This window comes from Lolium rigidum, chromosome 3, assembly GCF_022539505.1.
Source record: "Lolium rigidum isolate FL_2022 chromosome 3, APGP_CSIRO_Lrig_0.1, whole genome shotgun sequence".
In the NCBI taxonomy this organism is placed as follows: Eukaryota; Viridiplantae; Streptophyta; class Magnoliopsida; order Poales; family Poaceae; genus Lolium; species Lolium rigidum.
Window position 1 is genome coordinate 341,638,821 of NC_061510.1, and position 23,653 is coordinate 341,662,473.

At 48.5% G+C, this 23,653-nt stretch overlaps 2 protein-coding genes across 2 annotated transcripts; one reads left to right on the top strand and one right to left on the bottom strand.

Moving 5' to 3' along the window:
* The first annotated feature begins 4,201 nt into the window (after positions 1 to 4,201).
* Positions 4,202 to 6,346, top strand: LOC124703957 (proteasome subunit beta type-2). The gene is made up of 3 exons (XM_047236192.1): positions 4,202 to 4,461; positions 4,544 to 4,667; positions 5,817 to 6,346. The coding sequence occupies exons 1-3, from the start codon at positions 4,304 to 4,306 to the stop codon at positions 6,168 to 6,170; spliced, it is 636 nt and encodes a 211-aa protein (XP_047092148.1). The 5' UTR covers positions 4,202 to 4,303; the 3' UTR covers positions 6,171 to 6,346.
* A 597-nt stretch (positions 6,347 to 6,943) lies between these two features.
* LOC124703959 lies at positions 6,944 to 10,806 on the bottom strand. The gene is made up of 6 exons (XM_047236193.1): positions 10,141 to 10,806; positions 8,786 to 8,888; positions 8,434 to 8,489; positions 7,917 to 8,081; positions 7,544 to 7,657; positions 6,944 to 7,220 (listed from the first exon to the last, which is right to left on the bottom strand). The coding sequence occupies exons 1-6, from the start codon at positions 10,783 to 10,785 to the stop codon at positions 7,128 to 7,130; spliced, it is 1,176 nt and encodes a 391-aa protein (XP_047092149.1). The 5' UTR covers positions 10,786 to 10,806; the 3' UTR covers positions 6,944 to 7,127.
* Between the last annotated feature and the right edge of the window lie 12,847 nt (positions 10,807 to 23,653).

A 23,653-nucleotide genomic window follows, 5' to 3' on the forward strand; every position in this document is an offset into this window, starting at 1 on the left:
CTCTCCTTTTATTCATGAAAAAGGAAAACGTGGTGAGCAACGTGCTCCACTACCGATCATGCCATCCCATGATCCGAGCTTCGTGCTACACGATCTAGACTTGGTCCTGCGCCGTGCAAAGCGCAGCTGATAACAGAAAATAGACTAGCTACTCCCTAACTGACGAAACTGACGAAACTGACAGCGGTGTCTAACAGTGACACTTGTCTAAAGTATTTTGAGCAGGGCAGGGCGAGGGTTTAAGCAACACTAGCGCCGCCGCCGGCTTGATCTCTCTCTGCCGGCGTCCTCTCCCAGCGCTGACACCAGATCCGGTCTTCCCCGTGCCTCCTCTTTCCATCCTCACCAATATCCGACCCTGCTTTGCGCGTTGGTGGTGGCTGCCGCGTCCAGAGCTGGGCATGCCCGCGCCGGCGACCGCCCGTGTCTTGCCGCCCACCGCAGCTGCTCCTGCTGCCGGGCGCGCCACAGGGCCTCCGGTCCACCCCGGTAAGGTGCTGGAGGCAGTGGCGAAGGACGAAAAAAATCTAAGGTAGGGCGAACTTTAAATAATGCAAATAACAAATAGTCATAAAAAATAGTAATATCTCAATACAATAAAAAAAATTAATTGTAAGTATAACCTAAAAAAACATACCAATAATGCTAACTCAATGTCAAAGCTTTATCTTCTTATAAAATATGATGTAATTCAAATAATCAAGATGTTTGATTATCCCTCGTTTGATGCGTAACTCGATTTTGATTATTTTTGTTGCTAGAAAATTCCTTTCAATTGTTGATGTCATCACGGGTAAATCCTATGTCATCTCAATAGAGTAATAATGCGGTCGGAGAAAGTATTACGTGTCTTTAAAATATCTAAAAATCTTCAATTCTACAAGTATGTATAATGAATAACTCAAGCTTATCTTGTATATACTAGGGTATTTACAAGGGATTAACTTGTCAATGCCTATGGATTGTAGGCTAGGGTTTAGTTAGAAGTAGAGGGCAAGTAGATCTCGAAGGTTTCAGCCGAAAAGTACTCGACGATTATGAAAACTAGGGTTTGCAAACAATGATTCAATGATCTCCTCGTCCCTCGACTCCCCCTTATATAAGAGGTGGAGCCGAGGGTTTCGTTTTGTACAAGTTACGAGTCCGGGACGGTTTCTAACTCATCCCGCCAGCATTTACAAACAACACTTCCTATTACAATTCTACTTTCCTTAATATATCTTGGGCTCTCGAACCTTCTTATTCTTCGGGTAGTGGGCCTTCGTTAAACCCCGGGTACTATCTTTGGCAGGCCCATTTGGGATGCCTATGTCAGGTATATTCAATGATAAATCTCTGTAATACAAGCAATATTATTCACATTGAATCTAGAATACGAGTTTATATTTGGAGGTAAAAATAGTCTATGTTTTTGGTCTGTAATCGATTTTGCGCAGTGTTTTTACTAAAACGCGCATAACTTTCTCATACGGAGTCCGTTTTCGATGTATGACCACTCAAAATTTTCAGAAAAAACACGCGCATCTAAGTGTATTCACCAAAAAATCAAGGTAGGGCAGCTGCCCTACCTTGCCCTACTGGGAGCTCCGCCCCTGGCTGGAGGCCTCCCCTGCGCCCACCGCGCCGGTCACTCCGGCTCAGCCGGCCACCTACGCTGCCGCGCTGGCCGCGGCCATCCTGGCCTCCCGCAAGGCCGACCCTGCCATTGGGGCCGTTTGGCTCGTCCTCGACGCCCCCATAAGCCCGCGATGGTGGCTGCACCTTCGCCTTGCCCGTCCATCGTCCCCGCCGCTTCCAGGGAAGGTGGTTCAGTCACCCTGCCGCCGGTCCCCGAGTCTGTGCCGGTGGCAAAGTCGCCCAACATCGTCAAGTTGTCCGTCATAGAGCAGTGCCTGTCTGGGTTGGCATCGGGTGTATGTGTGGTTGTGTTGCCACCTAGTCCGGCAGCACCGGCCGCCATCGCTGATGTCAATCCTGCCGTGGTCGACACCGGGACGGGTGATGCTGGTCAGGAGGAGGCGCCTTGGGTGCTCGTCCAGCCTAGGCGCTCCCTACACCGGATGGCCTTTGCCCGTCCGGCTTTGAAGACGCATCCTCCGCCTCCTGCTTGGCTCAACGGGAGATGCCACCGTTGCCATGAAGCCGGGCACTGGGCTTCAATCTGCTGTGAGCCGCTCAGGTGCAACAATTGTCGACAAGTTGGCCACAAAGCGAAGTGCTGCACTGGGAGAACTGCTCCTTGCCCACCTCCGGTCCAAGTTCGCCACACTGAGCAAACACATGGTGTTGTTCGTCCTCGACCCTTGCAGCGACCTCCTTCCCGACCACAACTGCGGCCAGAGCTATTGGCCACGACGGATGTGCAGCCTTCCCTTGCTGAGCAGGCCATGTTGCTCCGCTCCGAGCTTCAGGACTGCCTCGCGAGGGTCGAGTGTTTCTTGGTGAGAGCGGGGGCTGCTCTTGGCACATCCCTTGGTGCACATGAAGCCTCTCCTTCAACCTAGCTTGGTGTCCATTCAGTTGAAGTTGGGGACGAGGGCCTATATGGTGCTTTCTCCCCTCGTGCCATTCCCTGCCCGCTGCAGCAACCCCATGTGTCGTCTCCTTCTGAGAGTGAGGTCATAGACCCTGTGATGTTGATGATGCCCGAGCTGAAGCTGCATGAATTGTGTGGGGAGTTGGCTTCTCCCTCATCGTTGATACATTTGGACATGGACTCGATTGAGCCCTCGGCGGTGGTTTCCATGCCACCATCTCCAAAGCTCAGTCAGTCGCTTGCTTTCGTTGACTCCGGGGCTCTCTTTGCAAAAGAGCTTTGCGACCTTCTTAGCAGTTTGGAGACGGCTATCCCAGAATCTAGCAAAGAGATTGTGCACCTCCTGTCAGGAAAGGATTCGGGCGACAAAACCAAGAAGGTGAAAGAGTATCTCAAGAGAAAAAGCAAGAAGAGTAGCACCACAAGAAAGGAATCTGCCGCTTGATGGATGATCTCATCTTCCAGTGGGTTTCCGTTGTGTGTAGTGAGCTTTGTTTTGACAGTTTGTGGCCACAACAGGTTGGGAGAGTTGGTTGATCTAGTTTGGCGTTCGAGAAGTTGTGGACTTTGGGTTTAGTCCCCATGTGATGTTGTAATGGTTTTGCCCAGTTTTCTGTTAATAAACTAGGCATTATCTTCTTAATTAATAGATTGGGGCAAAGCTTTTGCCTCTGTTTTCGTGACTAACTGTGGAAGGCCATATGGAGTATTAAAGCGCCTGGGAAAATGAAGATTCACCTTTGGAGTTTCGCTCACGACTATCTACCGAGTGGCGTGCAGCTAGTTCGTCGACATGTTCCTGCGGATGGCGCATGTTCCTGCGGATTGCGCATGTACATTCTGCAGGAGAGGTGAAGGCATCGAGCATGCCATGCTTTTCTGTTAGTTTGCGAGGGTGGCTTGGCGAGAGATCAAGCAGAAAGTTTCTCTTCAACTCGCCAGGAAAAGTTTCTCGTCATGCAAATAGTGACCTTTTGATTGTTTGGCCCGTTCGCCCGAACTTCAAGCTACAACGGTGGCGGTTGGTTTCTAATTCCAATGACAAACCTAACCCGGGCCGCACAAGTGGTAAAGCTATAACATATATCGATTTGATCAGAGATCAGTTGTCCAAGACCTATCCAAAGCAAGGGTGTGATTCCAATTTAGCATCTCCAAAATGGATTCCACCGCCGTCAAGATCGGTTCTGGTTGAGGCTGTTGGGTGCATGGCGGCTGGTGTTGTCATCCGTAACTACCACGGTGAGTTTCTCATGGCTTGTCAGGAGCATCTGAATGGTACTGCACCACCGGAATATGAATATGCAGAGGCTTTAGCCCTTCGATGAGTAACGCTAGCTCGCAATGAAGGCTTTGACAAGACATCAAGCAACTGGTGGTTTCCTTCTCGTCGACATCCTTTCGTCACGTGAGGCGTTATCTGAATGAGGGGCGCATACTTTAGCCAAGACTAGTAGTTTATCTTCAAGTATTTTCTATTCTGTCCCGGATTGTATCAGAGGAAACATTTGTATTGATGTGAATTTTAATCAATAAGTTCTCTCTCAAAAAAAAAGGCACAGCCCACAGGCCTGATACCGTAAGGCAGCCCAGCACGGCCCAGAGTCCTCATCTCTCTCTCCCTCTGGCTTCGTTCTTTCTTGGAACCGAAGCCGAACTCCACCTCCCAGTTCCCCTCTATACCTCTCTCCCCTCCGCTGCTCGCCCGCCACCAAATCTCTCTCCGTTCTCCTCCCCCCACGAACCCCAGCCGAGCCGGCGGTCGCGATGGAGTGCGTCATCGGCGTGGTCGGCCGCGACTTCGCGGTGGTGGCGGCGGACACGTCCGCGGTGCAGAGCATCCTCGTCCACAAGACGGACGAGGACAAGATCATGGTCCTCGACTCCCACAAGCTCATGGGCGCCTCCGGGGAGCCCGGCGACCGGTAAGACCCCCGCCACCCCCGCCGATTGGTTTCGGGTTCCCCCGCTCGTGTCTCGATCTGACCCGATCTGGCCTGAAAACAGCGTGCAGTTCACCGAGTTCATCCAGAAGAACCTCCATCTCCACCAGTTCCGCAACAACGTCTCGCTCAGCACCGCCGCCACCGCCAACTTCACCCGCGGCGAGCTCGCCACCGCCCTGCGCAAGGTAACCGATACGACCTAATTTATTTTTTGTCCCCCTCTTTTCACCGTTCTGCTGTGGATTGCGCGTGACTGTCACAGGGACGGGCTAGGGCTTTCCTTTTCTTAGGGTTCGGTTGGGCAGAAACTGCGTTCTGTCGACGTTGCTGTGTTTGGTGTAGCCGTGTAGGCCTGTTGTTCGATTGGTTATGCGATTGGAGGTTTTGGCTGACTTAAAATGGGGGCTTTTGGCTTACTTAGGCTTGTAGGTTTTCTTCTTGGTATTGCTTATGAATATCGTCTGTTACTTATTTGTCGAGCAACTTAGGAAACTATATATCTGTTTATTTGTGTGTCTCTGGTAGCTTAAGTTAATGTCTAGCAGAACCTATTTTGTATGTTCAATTAGATGCCTCAACACTATCCTGCATATGGACTTCAACTGCTCGTGACGTTTTGTTTTGTAATAAATATGCATCTATGCTAGTTTTAGTTAATCATATGTTTCCAGCATTAGGATCATTAACAGAAGAATTGTTCTACAGTACACCCAGGAAATGCGTAGTAAGATTGAGCTATCGCCTATGATATTGAACTTTCTGAATTGTCTTTTACTGTCCTAAACTCATAATGGCTATTTGTTCATGTTATGGATGGATAGCAACATGGAGATAGTTTGGAATCTGCAATAGTGCTTGTTTCTGATCGACCTTTGGCATTCTCATCTTTGCCAGTTAATTAACTCATTGACAAGATATCTTGGATTCGTTTGTTAGAATCATCATGCATGCATACTCAGCATCATTTAAGGTGGAGACGTGGCAATTTTTACTTGCACTACTGGCATCCTGTTTTCCCTTTATTTTGTTGGTTGGCTTCTAGTTGGAAGTTTATCCGAATTCCGATTTATAGATACAAAAGCTTCTGGTATGCTGATATTCAGTATAGACTTGAGTTATAGCTACTTAATTATTCCATTTGTAACTTAATTCCTTTTTCTATATGGCCAATACGTTGGGGCCACCTTTTCCTTTTGCCGTAGTTGAAGGCTTGACATTACTACTGTAGAGCACAAGTTGAAATTACCAGAAACATTTACTCAGTCTGGTAGTAGTATATTCATCTTTCCAAAATTTTACAATTTCTGACATCACATCTTGTTTCGCTTGTGCAGAATCCGTACTCTGTGAACATCATACTTGCGGGTTTTGATGAAGATGTTGGTGCATCCATGTACTACATCGATTACATCGCAACACTACACAAAATTGACAAGGGTGCATTTGGCTACGGTTCGTACTTCTGTCTGTCACTGATGGACAAGTTTTACCGCCCTGACATGACCGTCGAGGAGGCGGTAGACCTTGTCGACAAGTGCATCAAGGAGATCAGACTCCGATTGGTCGTTGCACCCCAGAATTTCGCGATCAAGATCGTGGACAGGGATGGTGCCAGGGACTATGCGAGGCGTGAAATTGTAGGCGACGTTCCTCCAGCTGAAGCTGCAGCCGCAGCAGTGAACGCTTGAGGTGATTGGCCCTGTCGGTGAGCATTTGGATGGATGCTGAACCTTCCTGTTAATTGTTTCCGCGTACTGTCACAATGTAATCGCCATACGTTTGGATTTGAGAACTGTGTTGCAAATTCTCTCAGACAATGACTAGTCTGTTTATGCCCATTACTGCATCATTACATGTTTTCTCAGTTTCTTGCTCTCAAATGCTGTGTGTCCGGTTATTTTAGTTATTTAGACTTCATGTTTATGTGTGTACCTTGAAGTAATGGATTGTTGCTGCTTATAACTACTTCCTTCATCCCACAAAAAGTGTCTTAACTTTGTTTCTTGATGTTGAGAATTAGATGGAATTGTGAGTGTAATTCATGTTGCACGCTCTATGTGTGAATTTTATATCGTAATAAATCAGACTGGACAGGGAACAAAACCATGAGACACTATCCTACAGCCCAAAATCCTCTGCTTATACGCGCCTAGTCCAGCGTATGGCTAGGTATTGCTGCTGGCGGTCTGCTTGCCTGCAAAGGTCTCTACTTTGGGATCGTTACTCTTGTTATCCAGATAAATTGGCACGACAGTCAACATCAACGCTTATCAGAGACAACATTTGTTAGTTTATTCTCTCCTCTTTACCTGTGTATTTCTAACATGATCCATAGTCCAAAATGCATGTGACACTAGGTATCACAAGTGAGTAATGTGTTCTTGCTGATGAAATTTATTTACAAACTTGAGCTGCGTCACGAAAACTGAACAAGGGTACAAGACTAACATACTATGTCAGGTTATGTAATGCAGCACGGTTGCATTGAGCAAACTTTCATGTAGCTGCTAAGAGTAACTTCATTTACAATCATACTTTTACAAACACAAACGTGAAACCTGAGCTATACTAGTTAATAAACTGGTCTGTCAAAAATGAATCCACGACTTGATCTTTTTATAGGGGTAGTGTACATGTTAATCCTTCTATAGGGGCCTCAGAAGTGGGTAATCTTCCAGGAGTTCCCGCTCCGACAATGTGTCGTTCTCATTTTGTGGAGTCCACAAGACCTCAACCGCCTATAAGAAAAAGGTCAAGATAATGTCAAACATCATTATTACTGCTTAAGCATATTAACTGAAGATGGATAACAGCCTGCATTTTATTCAAAAAGTAGTGAAATAGATGTTGCTCAACTGAGTGTACAAGATGTAATGATGATCATTGATTCATGTCAATTTTCATTTATTTAGTACATATCTGTCAGATTCTTTAATACTAGTAGATTACAGAACTAAGTGCGAACTGATTAGAGTGAGATATTTAACCAGCTTTTTGAAAGAACTGTTAGTTTTGACTCCAGTACAGTACAGTTGACAGAAAAGAAACATGCAGGGAATACCAGTATTTTGCTTGATGGTACACCACCAAGAGTTTGTAGAGCTGTCTTCAAGTCAGAGCTGCTATTTATAGTAGGTATCTTGTGTACTCCCTCAGCAGCAACCAATATGGTAATCTACAAGAAAAAAAAAAAGATTAGATATCATATGATCATTACAACTAGCAACACAGGTAATAGGGAATGGTTTGTCAGTAAACAGAGAATATGGTTCATAAAAGCTTTGTAACAGGGGTGAGAGTATTTGCACAGCAGTCAATTATGTTTATTTTACTAGGCAGAAAAAAGTGAATACTGAATATTAGCACACTTTGATCAGATGTATCACATCAAAAGACTCCTGCTTTTAACTTGAGAGTATTTTTAGAAAGCATACCACAATGTACTCGTTGCTAAAACCACTTGATCTTTGACTGCCTGCCTTTTGCCTCTTGATACTGTTCACATTCACGAGTGTCTCTTCATCAAACTTGCCTCGTTCCTCAATTGACAATTGATTGAAGCGTTTCTCCCCATCATCTATGCTCCTTTTCACGTCCACCTTCAGAAAAAGTCAAACCACACAGAGATTAAAAATTATAGATCCAAACAAGAAATTTACCGAATTTCAATCAACAAGATCTCCTTGGTTTACATGATATACTGCTCATGTATGCAATGTTCTACAACCTACAAACTGGGGCTGTTTCCCATTCAGAAGTTGTGGATATACTTTTTTGGCGATTAAATCTTGGCAAGCTTATGAATGTGTCAATTACAGGTGAATTGGAAAAATACACACCAAAACTGAGCCTTTTACTTTTGTGGAGGGGTAAAGCTAATTATAGATTTGGAAGGAAGCAAAGAAAAAAATCTGCTCCAAAAGGTGAATGATAAATTCAAAGAGTGCTTACTGTTGAGTAAGCTGAGATACAGCAATCTGGATGCCGAAGTAATGCCAAGGTTGTCTCTGAAAAATATCATATCAACAACCAAATAGTTAGGTTGACTCACCATAGTAGAAAAATGGTCAAAACCTACAAATCTTCACAATATGTTTCAGAAAGGAGTTGCATAATTTAAAGCAGTTTATCATGATTAAACTAAGTGTATTGTATGTAAGGAGTCATGTGTCCTAACTCGTAACCAATAAGATAATGCCTTTGCCAAATGGATTATGGAGTAATTTTTTGTTACCAAGTATTTATAACATATATCACAATAACTGTGAAGTAGTATAATGAAGCAACATACATTTGATTTTACCTGTTAGTACATAGCTCAACCCAGCTGGAGTTGATGTATCTGCCTTCTCGGCTATCTGATCAAGCTCCTTTTGAAATGATCGGGCCAAACCTAGCAACCCAACCTAGGCACACATGTCAACATATAGATTAGGAAATTAAAATGGATTCCTCCCACACAAAACTAATTGACTATCTATGTGGATCAAGCATTTGTGCAGTTGTACATTTATGTACAACATGAGTTACATCGGGCACGATTAATAAACAAATTACTTATACCAAGCAATGTACATAAGAATGCAAAACATTGGGTAAACAACATTTATAACGGTTTGGAAAGCAACACTACATAGTTAAGTTTGAGAAGGTAAATATATCAGTCATCCATCAACGGCAAGTGAACTATGAACCAAACCAGGTCTGCTAATGATATCTTGTTTTACCACAGCTGTTTCAAATTAAATCCTCTATGATATTGGCAATATGTGTAGCATCGCCAGCTAATCTTAGTGCCGTCTAGTTTATACATTTGGAAGGAAGATTTGTGTTCTCACTTCTAAGGCCCCCATCTCGTCCAAACAATGTATTCATCTCTACGAATGATAGAGAAAAAAGGTAAAATTACATGATGGAAATACAATGTCTCATTTCCATATTTGTCCTCAGCTGTACCACAGTACATCTGCCAACATACATCAGGAGCTCCAAACAATTCTGACATTTTAAAGATAATACATGTACTAAGCTAAGTTTTGTTTCTCATACAGCTTAAACGCTGCTACCTTTGATGGATCCTAAATCCACGAAGTTTCAGCACAATTTACAATCAAATAGTCGCAATATCTATATTAGACAAAGGCTTCTAGTGTGCCAGTGAACCTGACAATTAATTACATTGGCATGCTCAAGCAATGGTTTATGCCGAAAGCTAGAAATGGTATGGGAAATCAAGGATGTAGTTTAGATTTCACAGTAGCCAATCTAACAACAGGTCAACTGAAGAACTGGTTCACATTTTACGTTAGCCGATCTATTCGTTTGCATATTTTTCCTGCAAACGTATGAAATGCTGGGTCTGTCGACTGATCTATGCTAGTAAAGGCTGAATTACAATCTGATGCCAACACATAGAAATGGTATACCAAATCAAGAAATGGTTTACATTTGACAGTAGCCAATCTATCATGGGTTCATTTGAAGACATTTTACAACAACCAATCTATCATCAACTCGTTTGCATATTTTTCCTTGCAAACGTATGAAATGCTGCATCTGTCAACTGATCCATGCTACTAGTTCGAATCAGTTACTGAGGCAAGAAATCCGTGCGGACAGAAAGAGGACATGAGCAGAAGGAAATGTGTAGAAGAAGACCTGCAGCTTGAGGACGGTGGTCTTCTGCGTGTCGGTGAGCACGCTCCCTCCCCCGGACGAGTCGCCGAGGAAGCCGCCGAGGTAGAGGAAGGCGGCGAAGCCCACGAGGGTGAGGAGGAAGCCGGAGCCGCCGAAGCCGATGCCGAAGGCGGGGCCGACGGACACGAAGGGCGAAGCCGAGTAGAAGGGCGCGGAGGAGTACCCGGAGTACCCTCCCCTGGGCGCCGGCGCGGTGTACCCGTAGGACGACCGCGAAGAAGACGACGAGCGCGAGGAGGAGGAGAAGGCGGACCCGCCGACGCGGCCGCCGGATGCCGCCAGCGCGGCGTCGTGGTGGGCGCCCGGCCCCGCGGCGGCCGCGAGCAGCGCGCCGGCGAGGAGGAGCGCCAGCGCGGGCTTCTTGAGCGCCGCGAGGGAGTCGAGGAGGGACTGCTTGAGCGCGGAGAGGAGGGCGTGGGGTGAGGAGGAGGAGGGGGAGGGGGAGGAGGGTGGGAGGCGGGGGGTGGTTGCCTGGGCGCGGAGGCGCGGGGCGCGGTGGGGCGAGGAGGTGGGGAGGTGGAGGAGGCCGCGGCGGGGCGGGAGCGAGCGCGGGAGCGGCAGGGAGAGGAAGCGGGTGGGTTCGAGGAGGGAGGCCGCGGTGGCCATGGCGGCGGCGGGTGCCGTGTGAGGACGATGGCCAAGGGGGTGGAGAACGGAGAACGGGGCGGGCGAGGAGGACGGGGCGTCGGGGCGGCGCGGTGGGAGGAAAGATCTTTTCTTTGCGATGCGAGTAGTGTGTGGGGGAGAGGTGAGGATGGGGATGTGAGGCTGGGGGCGCGGCGAAGAGGATGACCGGCGGCGGAGCTTCTTTCTACCTTGTCTTCTTCCGCGGCAGGACGCACGAGAGGCGGTCAGGATGACGTGGCGTGTGGGCCCAACGGTCTGGATCTCACACTCCACGTAGGATGTCTCTCGTTTCCCCGAGCACAAGGTTGAGTGGTTTTTCTCTTCTTATTTTTTGAACACGAAAGTTGTGAACCGTCTAAGCTGGTTTTTCTCTGCTGATTGAACGGTGTTGAATCAGCAGTCTGTAGCGCTGGCCACGTAAGATATTTGTCTAGCTGGAAGGAAGAGAGTACCAGTTATGAAGCACCGTCTGCAAAATTAAAGACGGTCTAATCCCGTATGAATCGGTAGCTAACGACGGCAGCTCGCCCGTTGTATGGGGCCGTCTAGAGATGGCAGTTCTTTTTCTTTCGGGATGTGTCTTGATTGACGCTTCTCTCCACCGATCTTTAAGCGCTTATACAGACACCTAAACAGACTCTTCATTGGAAGGGGCGTCTGCAGTGCCGTCTAAATGTGAGATGGCATGGTATTATAGACGGTGTTTGTCTAAACGATTGTACATGCCCTAACATGCACACGGCACAGGTTGATGGGAGCATTTGCTCGCATCTATACAATATGGCTCCGTGGCGGAAATTCAATTCGGCTCCCGGGTGCGTATGCTCCCTCTACACAAAAATCATATTTCGAAGGGCCAAAAAAATTTAACAACAAATTTTTTTGCATGTACATCTCCAATTCTCCATAATATATGTGCGTTCGTCAAGTTTCACGGAAACCAATATTTTTTATGATATATGCAAAAAAGAGAAAACTTATCTTACAAAAAGTATTATTTTTAGCATTGAGTTTTGTCTTTTTACACACGTCAAATAACAAGTCGATTTTTTATGAAACGACTTTGTGAGCGCGTAGCACGTGAAGATGTACGTGCAAACTTTTTGTTCTAATTTTTTTGAAATTCAAAATGTGTGCAAATTGCATTTCAAAATATAGAAGAGCATATGCTCCCATGTTCCAAAACACCACTCCTGCTCCGTGGATGCTATCCAGATAAATAAATGAAAATATATAATTCACGTTGTATATGTTGTGTTTGGTTTTGTTGCTAACGATTTCTACTCCGCATCAGTTGTGACACAAAGTTCCTGGTTGTCCACGAATCGCATTTCAGCAAATGCACGACTATTTGGTTACATCCAGCGTTCCGAATACGATCACCTTCTACCATTTTTGTAAGGCTTACTCAGTTCACCGAAGATGCTCACAAGGTGTTCAACAAAATATGAAATAAGAAAACAACAACTATAGATCACATAATCAGCAAGACTAGCATTTGCTCTTGAGAGATGTGGCGGAAGGTCTTCAAGTCCTAGTAACAAGGACAACGGACGACGAGATTCGATTTGGGAACACTGGCTAGTGATTTTGCGAGAAGATGAATGAGGAGATGAGAGCCTGGGTGGCGAAGAGGAGGGCAAGCGGACTTCGGTTGTGGCGGAGACCAAGACATTTGCTCCTGACATGTGTCGTGGAAGGTCTTCAAGTGCCAGCAACAAGGACAACAACGGCGAGCTTCAATTTGGGATCATGGGCCAGGGATTTGGCAAGACGATGAATGGAGAATGGAATAGCCTAGATCGAACTGAAACAATGGAGAGATGAAATAAAACTGGCACGTTTTAAAGATACAATTAAGAAGTCTACATGGCAGCCACGTTGGCAATGGAATAACATGTAACCTGACATAAACACCTACCGTTACGGATATATTTGTGTTCAAATCGTTTTCAAACAGTTTTTTTGAGGTGCTACACGAATTTGACCCAAAGAAGGCCCTCTTGGCAATCGCCCCTACGTACTTTTGGTACCTCAAAGTAATTACAACAAACAACGGGCTCTGTGAGCGCTGCACAAAGAACGCGGGATCCACAAAGTAAAAAAGACCCTCTCGGCTCGCTCATCCCCCTCGAGAAACACAGAGGTGATGCTCAGGTAAGCTGCCACCATCGCCGGCCCCCTCCTCCAGCGAGTCAGGGCGCCGCCCTCCCAAACTTTATCCCTCCTTCCCTCCGCTTAGCAATCCTCCCGTAATCGCCGGCGTATTGTCACAGAGCTCGGGGGCGCGTCCATGGAGGTCGCGTCTAGTTAATCATTGAGCTTTTATTTCACATTAAAATAATATTTATATATTTGTAATTTGCCTTTGCTATATATTGTTTTATTGGGAGGGAATGACTAAGTAAAAAATTGCATAGTTTTTAGGCATTAGAAATTAGCTCTGATCTTAGCCAATTCCTGGGTCCGCCACTGCCGGCTTCCAACGAATAAAATAAGAGGTGCTCAGGACCCTTGGGGACCTTTGGGCCCTGGATCCTACGCTCTCGACTCGAAAACTTCAAGAGTTCAACATGACCAACAATACACTGCTTGCTAAATGGTGGACTTTGTCTGATGACATGCGCTCGGTACAGGTGCTCAACTCCTTCGACACCAGCAATGTCCACCAAACGGCTTAGTGGAACCGTTTTGGAGCTTAAATGCAACATGATTAGAGGATCAGACCTCGACAATTACATGCTTTGAGGGTCGATCAATTTCCTCCGCCCTTACCTAGAGGCAAATTCCACAATATTACTGAAAGGGAATCCCACCATATTACTCAAAGGGAAATTCCACCATATTTGTCCAACGGGGCATGACCGCAGTGATTTTGTTGTTGTCCATGTAGAGCACAATTAGCTACACGAACTCGCTGAAGTCTGGCAGTGGTCCAATGAATGCATTGTGGTTAAATTGGAGATGCTTTGCTGAGGATGCTAGGTCAGTGATGAAGGTGACTGAATCTGAGAACTTGTTGTTGTTGATGCCCAGTCGACTGATCTTAGTGCCTTTAAGCTCTGGCATGTTTTTGGAGAGCTGATTGTCCGCCTGTTATCACCAGAATTTGACCGGATCAGAGGTGGGCCGCGATTAAAGATGGGCTTGAAGAATATACATGGAAGAAATACATGAATCGGCCTTGTATGCAAAGTTTGGGCTAGTTTGCCCGTGTATCTGTAAATAGTAGGATACGTGTCGGTTAGATAGAATTTGGCTCGTTCACGGTTGGGATTACTCCCACGTTAGAAAGTCTACGGACTATAAATATGTATCTAGAGTTTACGAAATAAACAACAATCACGTTCACCACAAACCAATCTAGGCGCATCGCCAACTCCCTTGTCTCGAGGGTTTCTTCCGGGTAAGCATCATGCTGCCTAGATCGCATCTTGCGATCTAGGCGATGAACGTTTATTCGTTGTTCATGCGTTGCTCGTGCTTGAAGCCTTGTTGATGGCGAGCAACGTAGTTATCATAGATGTGTTAGGGTTAGCATTGTTTCATCGTATCATATGCTTTCGTCCGTGCAACCCTTAGACGTCTAGCCGCCCTTACACCTATCTTAGGTGTAAGGGCGGCACCCCGCTTGATCATTATTTAGTAGATCCGATCCGTTATGATTGCTCCTTGTTCTTCAAGGATTAGTTTAATATCTGCATAGTTAGGCCTTACAAACGGGTTGAAGGATCCGGTGGCGCGTAGGGTGTAGTTTGCTAGCCCTAGACAGGATGTTCCGGGATCAACTTCATGTTGGTTTTTAGGCCTTGTCTAGGGTCGGTTTATGATCACCGTGCGTGGCCGCCAGTGCTCAATCACGCGTAGGATGTTCCGATTATGTGGTGAAAACCCTAAATCGTCGTAGGTCGTTTTAGCTTTATATTGATCAAGCAGGACCACCATGTGATCGTACACCTCGTACGAATCATGGGTAAATCGGCTCCTTGAGCCGATTCACGAGACAACTCGAGAGCCGATCGAGGCTCGTATTTAATGTTTACGTGTATGCCATGCAGGAAACTAAGCGAGGCAAATCCATTACCTTCCCGACCAGGTAGAGGTCGGGTGGCACGCCCTGCACCGGCATCGGACGTGCGTGCCGAGTCTTTGCGGGCCGTCGCTCGAGGGACCGGGGCCAGCCCGCGAGTCCTGGGAGCCTCCCGGCTCTGCTGTGTTGCCCGTCGCTGCTCGCCGGTGGGTTTCTGACCGCAACACATTCTGGCACGCCCGGTGGGACCGTCTTCGACATCAACCGCATCACCATCTACATCTGAGATGGCGGAAGGCACTCCAGTCACGTACGAAGATCCGGCCGAGGAGCTCAAGAAGAAGTATGACGAGGTCAAAGCGATCCTCGAAGCCGACCTCATCGGCTCTTTCCGGAGAACCCGCTCACACGACATCGGGTGGAAAGGGTTCTCACCCGAAGCGCGCTCGATGGAGTGGACCTGTCCGCCCCATCGAAGAACGCACCGGGTCTCGCGTCGGGAGATTAATTTCATGGTAGCTCATTCGCTGCACCGCCATTCCGAGAGCCCGGTGAACACTTTGGAGCGTGTCGCTCTTCGGGTGATGCAGGAAATCATGAGGCATCGATACTCTCCGTCAGGACCAGCTCTAGGGACTCACCAAGGAGAGATGCCACTCCCGTCCCGACCACCGCTGCCATTCGCGTTGGCAGCACCAGAAGTGCCGAGTTCACCGGCATACGTCGTCTACAAGATCGGTGGTGACCCTAGTGATTACCGGTTCTTGCATGAGGCGCCTAAGGAGATCCCTCGCGGATACACGTGCACATACGTGCCGCGATCGCAGAGAATCGGGCACTCACGAACCGGACCGCAACGGCGGGGACTTCGGAACAGCGAGGAGGAACTTCGGGAACAGATCTTGAGAAGCGGACGTGGCTAGCTAAGTATGCCACTCCGATAAACCTCCGAGCCCAACTCCTGCAGGTTGGCTCGGAGCTTGAGAAGCAAGCGTGGCTGGCTAAGTATGCCACTCCGGCGAATCTTCGGAGTTCGACTCCCGCAGCCAGCACCGCGGATCGGATCGATACAATCTTGAGAGACCGGTTCGGCATGGTGCCGAAAAGGAGGGCAATCGGCTATTCCAAGCCGTACCCCAACGAGTACGAGTTGATCCCGCTACCACCCAAATATCGGCTCCCCGAATTCTCCAAGTTTAGTGGATCGGATGGTTCCGGCTCAATCGAGCATGTGAGCCGATATTTGGCACAGTCGGGCACGATCTCGGCATCGGATGAGCTGCATGTGAGGTTCTTCGCACGGTCCCTCACCGGATCGGCTTTCGGGTGGTACACATCGCCGCCACCGGACTCAATCCGGACTTGGAAGCAGTTGGAGGAGCAGTTCCACATGCAGTATCACTCAGAGGCTTCCGAGGCTGGCATTGCCGATCTAGCACAAGTACGACAGAAGCGCGGAGAAACGGTGTCAGAATACATCCAGCGCTTCAGGACCGTTAGGAACCGATGCTATTCAGCTCGTGTGACTGAAAAAGAAGCAGTCGAGTTGGCGGTGGTGGGTCTCGCATCACCGATCAAGGATGTGGCCTCCCAAGCAGACTACCCTTCACTGGCGCATATGGTGCAGAAGCTGTCGTTGTATGAACAGCGCCACCCAGAGGTGTACCGGGATAAATTCAAGCGTGCGGTGGTCCTGGTTGAGGCAGATGAAGATGAAGGCTCGCGGGAGATCAAGAGGTAGCAGTGGCTGAATGTACTCGGGGGGCAAGCCCCGTGTCCTGCAAGTGGGTTAAGCCACAAGGTCCTCCAAGAGGGTTTGACTTCGACGTGACCAAGGCTGAGCAGATTTTCGACCTCTTACTTAAGGAGAAGCAGCTCAAGGTACCCGAAGGCCACAAAATCCCCACGGCGCAGGAGCTGAACGGAAAGCCATACTGCAAGTGGCATAACACGTTCACCCATGCCACCAACGACAGCAGGGTGTGGCGTCAGCAGATCCAAATGGCGGTAGAACAAGGGCGTCTAATTTTCAGCCAGTACGCCATGAAAGTTGACACACACCCCTTCCCCGCCGTTAACATGGTGGAATGCACTTACCACGGGAGGTGCCGGCCAAGTTTCTCGTTCAACATCAACATGGTAGGACCCGGGCACCACTCGGTAAGGACGGAGGCGAGGGCAGCTGCTCTCATAACGAGGACAAGGAGGAAGCCGTTTCACGCGATCGGCTCCGGCACGATGGCAAGCGCTACATCACGGAGGGAGAAGTGAAGAATGTGAGATATCAGCGACCTCTCTCTGATCACCTCCTCAACAAATACGTGAGTCAATACGACCAACGCCGACGATACGACAAAGACGACGAAAGAGATCGTCTGGCTAGGGACGCCAGGAGACATCGTCGGCATGATCGCGACGAGAAAAGATATGAGCGCCACGCCAAGGAAAAGTCAAGAGAGCAAGACGACGTGGATAGGCACTCGGGACTGTCCCTTCTTCGACTACTCGCTGGGATTCAGGAATGAGCCGATTGCCTACAATCGGCAACCGCCGAGAATATAGACGAAGAAGAAGGATGCAGCTAACGTGTCCGTGTTCAAACGTCTAGGGCCTCTCCCGCCTCGGAACAAGTACGCTGAGTCCTCTCGGGTGGAAGATCTCGAGGAATTAGAAGACGATGATGGAGAAGAAGAAGATAAGTACCACCGGCCAAGGTGGTGCCCTGATGGACTCAGCCGTTCCCAAAAGCGTAGGGTTTAGCGACTAAGCCGAAAGGTTATACATGCACACGTTAAGAAAGGCGCGGCCTGATCTGGCCGCGAAAATTCAGCGAACTCTGGACGAAGAAGGACGGCCACAAAAGAAAGAGTGGCGCCCCAGACAGAAGAAAGCCGATGATGAGACATCGGCTGGCACAAACATGGTGTTCATCCTTCCGACGGAGTTTAGTGCTCCAGGATTAGACGAAGCACCTGTGGCACAACTTGACTGCGGCCCACGGCCGGTTATCTTTGAGAAGCCACGAGAAAGAAGCTACGTACACACTGAAGGCCATGTACTTGCGAGGTTATATCAATGGGCAGCCTGTCAACAAGATGCTTGGTGGACACCGGAGCGGCGATCAACATTATGCCATACTCCATGCTACGTCGGTTGGGACGCTCTAGCTCGGACCTGATCAAGACCAACGTTACATCGAGCGATTTCAACGGCCAAGCATCTGACGCACAAGGTGTTCTGAACGTGGATATGACCGTAGGAAGGAAAACCATCCCTACGACGTTCTTTATTGTCGATAGCAAGAGCACCTATGCTGTCCTGCTAGGGAGAGATTGGATCCATGCCAACTGTTGCATTCTATCCACGATGCACCAATGCTTAATACAGTGGGATGGAGATGAAGTAGTGGTCGTCCACGCAGATGACTCATCCGAGATTTCAACGACTGGCATGAACGTTTGGGAGACGACAGGCCAAGAGCCACTCTCAGGCATCAATTTGGACGACTGCGAGCGCATCGACGTGACGAAGGACGGGGTTAGGCTGGTCTTATCCACCGGCCTGACCGTATAGCAAGAACAAATCTATGGACGAACGTGGCGAGGCCGATCCTTGTGATCGGCCCCAAAGATATATGGACGAACATTGCAAAACCTTCATTGAGTGATTCAATCAACATGGAGGCCGATTCCAGCAATCGGCCAAAATTATCCTCACCATACGTTACGCTCGTGTTCAACGTCGATCTAACGGGCAACGGGTTTACGTCGGCTGATGAGCTGGAAGAAGTCAACATTGGTCCTAACTGAGCCGACGTTCAAGTACAGTACCTTGGCTAACTACAGAGCCGATATCTGCAGTTACCTGGCAGATTCGGCTCGGGGGGCACCTAATCAGATGAACATGTGCGAAACACGTGCAGTGAAATATTGGGGGCCGATAGAAAAATCGGCCAGTAAAAAAAAATTTCTCACGATGTACAGCCGATGCACAGACATCGATTTTAGAGCTAAGAAACAAAGCCGATGCACAGCCATCGACTCTAGTACAAATTACACGGGATCTACCAGCTGCGTGTTCAAGACGCGGATTTCGACCAAGTCGATCTTCAGTTCAGCTTCGAGGCCTTCTGCTTCCTCGAGGAGTGAACAATGAGAGCTTCCTCGGCTTCAATGAGCTGATTTTGTTGCCCGAACCTTCTCTTCGAGGACCTCCAACCCTTTGCGCAAGGTCGCCGGTTCGGCGAGTCTTTGTCGGAGGTGTCAGTTTTGGCGTACAAGGCAGCTTTTTGCTCATTAAGCCGTTGGTGTTTCGTCTGCAATATCGGCTTTCAACGGAAGAAAAGGTGATCGGCTCTGGTGTATCTACTGTCGGCTTGGCCAAGTTGGCCACCTTCTCAACTGCACTCGTGGAAGTTGCTAGAGTGGCGGATGACATGAGTACCTCCTCGACATCCCCACAGGAGGTGCCATCAGTTTGTAGAGGAAGGGGTTGGTCGATAAGAACGACAAGGGGTCAGCATGCAACATGAGCCGAGGAGAGGAGGGAGCTGCCCTGCCCTTTTTTGGTGGGAGTTTGGGAAACGATAGGTTCAGGAGCTGACCTTTTCTTGGAAGCCGACGGTGGCAAGTCTGGCTGGCTCTGCATGGTGGCTGTCTCAGAATTGCCTGAGTTCGAGGCCCTTCGACTGAACTGTGTCCTCGCCGCTATTCTCGCCTTAACTGAGGCTCGGGGGGCAGCTGATCTGGTAGACACTCTGTTTTTGGAAGCCGATTGGAGTGTCATCGGCTGGCCCTGCGTCGTAACCTTCTTCAAAAGCGGTGAGTTGTTACAGAAGAAGACCACCAGAGCTGCTGAAAGGAATTTGAAAGGGGGATCCATCATCATTGACAGGCTCTGGGCCATCTTGTTGCTGCAAAGAAACAGAGCAGGGTTATAGAGCGTCACTGGAAACTATCGCGAGGAGATTTGCAAGCAAGTGGCACCTGTTCTGCAGAAGTATCAGCTTCAGCGTCAAGTTGTTTCAGCAACGGTCCTAGGGCTCTCCTGAAGGCATTGGTTTTCCACATTATCCACCAGATCTCAAAGTTACCAGTCGAAGAGATAAAGGATAGATCGTGAGGGACCGATGTGTTGTCATCGGCTCATTGAGCATTGACTAAGTTGACAATCGGCAGAATCAGTATGAGGGGAAATCGGCTAAATTAGCATAAAGGAAATCGGCAAAATCAAATTAAAGGAAATTCTTCATTGATAACGGGATTCCTTACATAAAGAGCTGGTTGCTCTCAAAAGGAAGTACCAGGGGATACATTGCCCCATCTACTACTGCTGATCCTATGCTAAGGGTCCTATCTATGGGCCATCGCTGCCCTCGTCGTCGCCGTCGTCGCCGCTGTCGGCGCTACTCCCGGCTGGCTCGTCGTCGCTGCTGCCGCGGCCGCCGGCAGGGCCCTCGTTGTCCTCGTCCTCCTCGTCAGCGTCGTCGTCGCTGTCGAAGTCGCCGAGGTTCCCCGGCCGGGGGCGAAGCGCTTGGCCGGCGGTTCATCGGAGGAGGTGTCGTCCTCCTCCTCCTCCTCCTCCTCCTCCTCGAAGGAGGTGAAGTCGTCCCGAGAGAAGCGATCGTCATCGCTCTCCTCCTCCGTTTCCCCGTCGGCAAGGAAGCGGAGGTCGCTTTCCCCGTCGGTCGAGGACTTGTCGTCTTCAGACCAGACGGAGAAGTCGTGACTGGACTCGTCCCCGTCTTCTATGGCGCGGCGAATGTGGGCCACGTGGGCCTCCTCCGGGTCCCACTCCGGCGTCGGCTCGCGGAGGGGGAGGACTGGGTGGAAAGCCCCGACGAGGCAGAGGAGGAAGAAGACATGGTGGCAGAGGAGGGCTTTTGGAGTGCTAATGCGAAGGGGATGAAGAAGTGAACTGCAGGATGCGGTTAAAATAAAGGGATATAGTGGAGATTCAATGCCACAACAGTTTCCGAGGAAGTGGTGCCCAAAGAAAATTTTTTTTTGCCAGGTCACGCGGAGAAGTTGAGGAGGCAAGGCATCATGATGATGGATACTGCGACGGTTCTGCTCTGCCACGACATGACCCGACGAAGAAAAAGCAGAGTGATTTTGGAATTGTCATTTCCAAAACCAGGGGGGCATGTGTTATCACCGAGAATTTGACCGGATCGAGAGGTGGGCCGCGATTAAAGATGGGCTTGAAGAATATACATGGAAGAAATACATGAATCGGCCTTGTATGCAAAGTTTGGGCTAGTTTGCCCGTGTATCTGTAAATAGTAGGATACGTGTCGGTTAGATAGAATTTGGCTCGTTCACGGTTGGGATTACTCCCATGTTAGAAAGTCTACGGACTATAAATATGTATCTAGGGTTTCTGAAATAAACAACAATCACGTTCACCACAAACCAATCTAGGCGCATCGCCAACTCCCTTGTCTCGAGGGTTTCTTCCGGGTAAGCATCATGCTACCTAGATCGCATCTTGCGATCTAGGCGATAACGTTTATTCGTCTGTTCATGCGTTGCTCGTGCTTGAAGCCTTGTTGATGGCGAGCAACGTAGTTATCATAGATGTGTTAGGGTTAGCATTGTTTCATCGTATCATATGCTTTCGTCCGTGCAACCCTTAGACGTCTAGCCGCCCTTACACCTATCTTAGGTGTAAGGGCAGCACCCCGCTTGATCATTATTTAGTAGATCCGATCCGTTATGATTGCTCCTTGTTCTTCAAGGATTAGTTTAATATCTGCATAGTTAGGCCTTACAAACGGGTTGAAGGATCCAGTGGCGCGTAGGGTGTAGTTTGCTAGCCCTAGACAGGATGTTCCGGGGATCAACTTCATGTTGGTTTTTAGGCCTTGTCTAGGGTCGGTTTATGATCACCGTGCGTGGCCGCCAGGCTCAATCACGCGTAGGATGTTCCGATTATGTGGTGAAAACCCTAAATCGTCGTAGGTCGTTTTAGCTTTATATTGATCAAGCGGGACCACCATGTGATCGTACACCTCGTACGAATCATGGGTAAATCGGCTCCTTGAGCCGATTCACGAGGCAACCCGAGAGCCGATCGAGGCTCGTATTTAATGTTTACGTGTATGCCATGCGAGAAACTAAGCGAGGCAAATCCATTACCTTCCCGACCGGGTATAGGTCAGGTGGCACGCCCTTGCACCAGCATCGGACGTGCGTGCCGAGTCTTTGCGGGCCGTCGCTCGAGGGACCAGGGCCAGCCGCAGTCCTGGGAGCCTCCCGGCTCTACTGTGTTGCCCGTCGCTGCTCGCCGGTGGGTTTCTGACCGCAACACCGCCATAGATACTATGGCTAAAGAGGGAAAGGGAAGCCCTATGGTACTGTTGCTGAAGAGCCCATGCAATGTACCATGGATTCCAGCATTGGTGGTCTGGATGGAGTAGAGTAACTGTCGCGATCGGATATCAGTGGAGAAACTCCATCCAGCAAGGGGCACCGTTGTTCGTGACACTGAAATCCTGCATCATTGGCATCCCCGAGAAGAACTTCTGCGGCATCGTTGTAAAATCATCCCTATCGACGCGCAGACTCGAGAGCTGAGACAGAGCCAAGATCGAAAGCTTTGTTATAAATGTGGCAAGCAAATAAATAAAAATGAAAAGGAAGTCGCAGAGGATACATAAGATTCTAACGTGGAAAACTCCTCTAACACAGAGGGGGATCACGGGCGACAACCATCAAAACTTCACTATATCGGAAAGTGTTTACAAACGCCGTGGATTATCTTATAAGCTGATCAACCTTAGCAGCTTACAAGAGGGAAAGTGTTTACAAACGCCGTGGATTATCTTATAACCTGATCAACCTTAGCAGCTTACAAGAGGTACATATAGGCAGTGAAGACGATCCATACCGTGCGCGGGGGGGGGGGGGGGCTTTGCCCCCACTACGGTTTTGGCTTTGAAGACAAGATCATTCCGCGCCTTCCAGAGCGACCACATGATCGTCGCAAGGCCGGAGTGCCATATATGGGTCATCGTCCCATGAGGAGGCTGCAGCTCCCAGAAAGAGAAGGGCCTCCCGGGAATGGGTGTACCCATCCGGTCCCAAACCTCCGCAGCAAGAGCGCAGTTGAAGAAGAGGTACCTCCCGGTCTCCAGGAGGTGGCAAGCGGTGCAAGCGATAGATGGCACACAGTTTTGGCGAAGAGGTTGGCCCGTGTGCTGAGCCTGTTGATGTCGGTGAGGTAGGAGAAGATCCAGACCTTGGAGGGCAGCCTGAGCCCCCAAGAAGTGCATGCCGACGCGTCCCGGGCATGAGTGGGGGAGAGCATACGGTATGCCTCCCGAGCATGAGGAAATAATCAAAAAGTATAATTTCAACATCACTTATATCACTTGTTTACTAGCTGATGACATTGGTAATAATCAAAAAAAGACATTGGTAATGATCCAAGAGACGACATTAACATAGGTTAGCTATGACATCAAGGAAATTTGACAAAGTGACACTAAATTTGATGAAGCCCAAAAGGTGGAGTGAAAACCACTATTACATACACATTATAAAAAGCTACATTTCAGATGACACTAGAGACTCATATATGCACCAATATCCCGTCATCTTGGACAACCATAACAAAACTTGGCGGTAAGAGTGCAAGTTAACGATCCTTATGAATACCCTTCAATGCTCTCTAGTCCATGCAAATGAATAATTTTTACATTTTTTGGATGAAGTAAAGAGGATTAATATGTTATTAACTAACCATGTGTTTTGCATGACAAGAGGGTTACAAGCCTAAAAGAATGTCTCATTTTGGATTATCACTGTCTCTTTT

Bases quoted from the DNA above. Each gene is read 5' to 3' on its own strand.
- LOC124703957 (XM_047236192.1), top strand. From the start codon at position 4,304: ATGGAGTGCGTCATCGGCGTGGTCGGCCGCGACTTCGCGGTGGTGGCG. The intron at 4,462-4,543 runs GTAAGACCCCCG...GCCTGAAAACAG, and splicing joins TCCGGGGAGCCCGGCGACCG to CGTGCAGTTCACCGAGTTCA. The intron at 4,668-5,816 runs GTAACCGATACG...TCGCTTGTGCAG, and splicing joins TCGCCACCGCCCTGCGCAAG to AATCCGTACTCTGTGAACAT.
- LOC124703959 (XM_047236193.1), bottom strand. From the start codon at position 10,785: ATGGCCACCGCGGCCTCCCTCCTCGAACCCACCCGCTTCCTCTCCCTG. The intron at 8,082-8,433 runs GTAAGCACTCTT...CTTTTTCTGAAG, and splicing joins GTATCTCAGCTTACTCAACA to GTGGACGTGAAAAGGAGCAT. The intron at 7,221-7,543 runs GTATTCCCTGCA...TTTTTCTTATAG, and splicing joins TACCATCAAGCAAAATACTG to GCGGTTGAGGTCTTGTGGAC.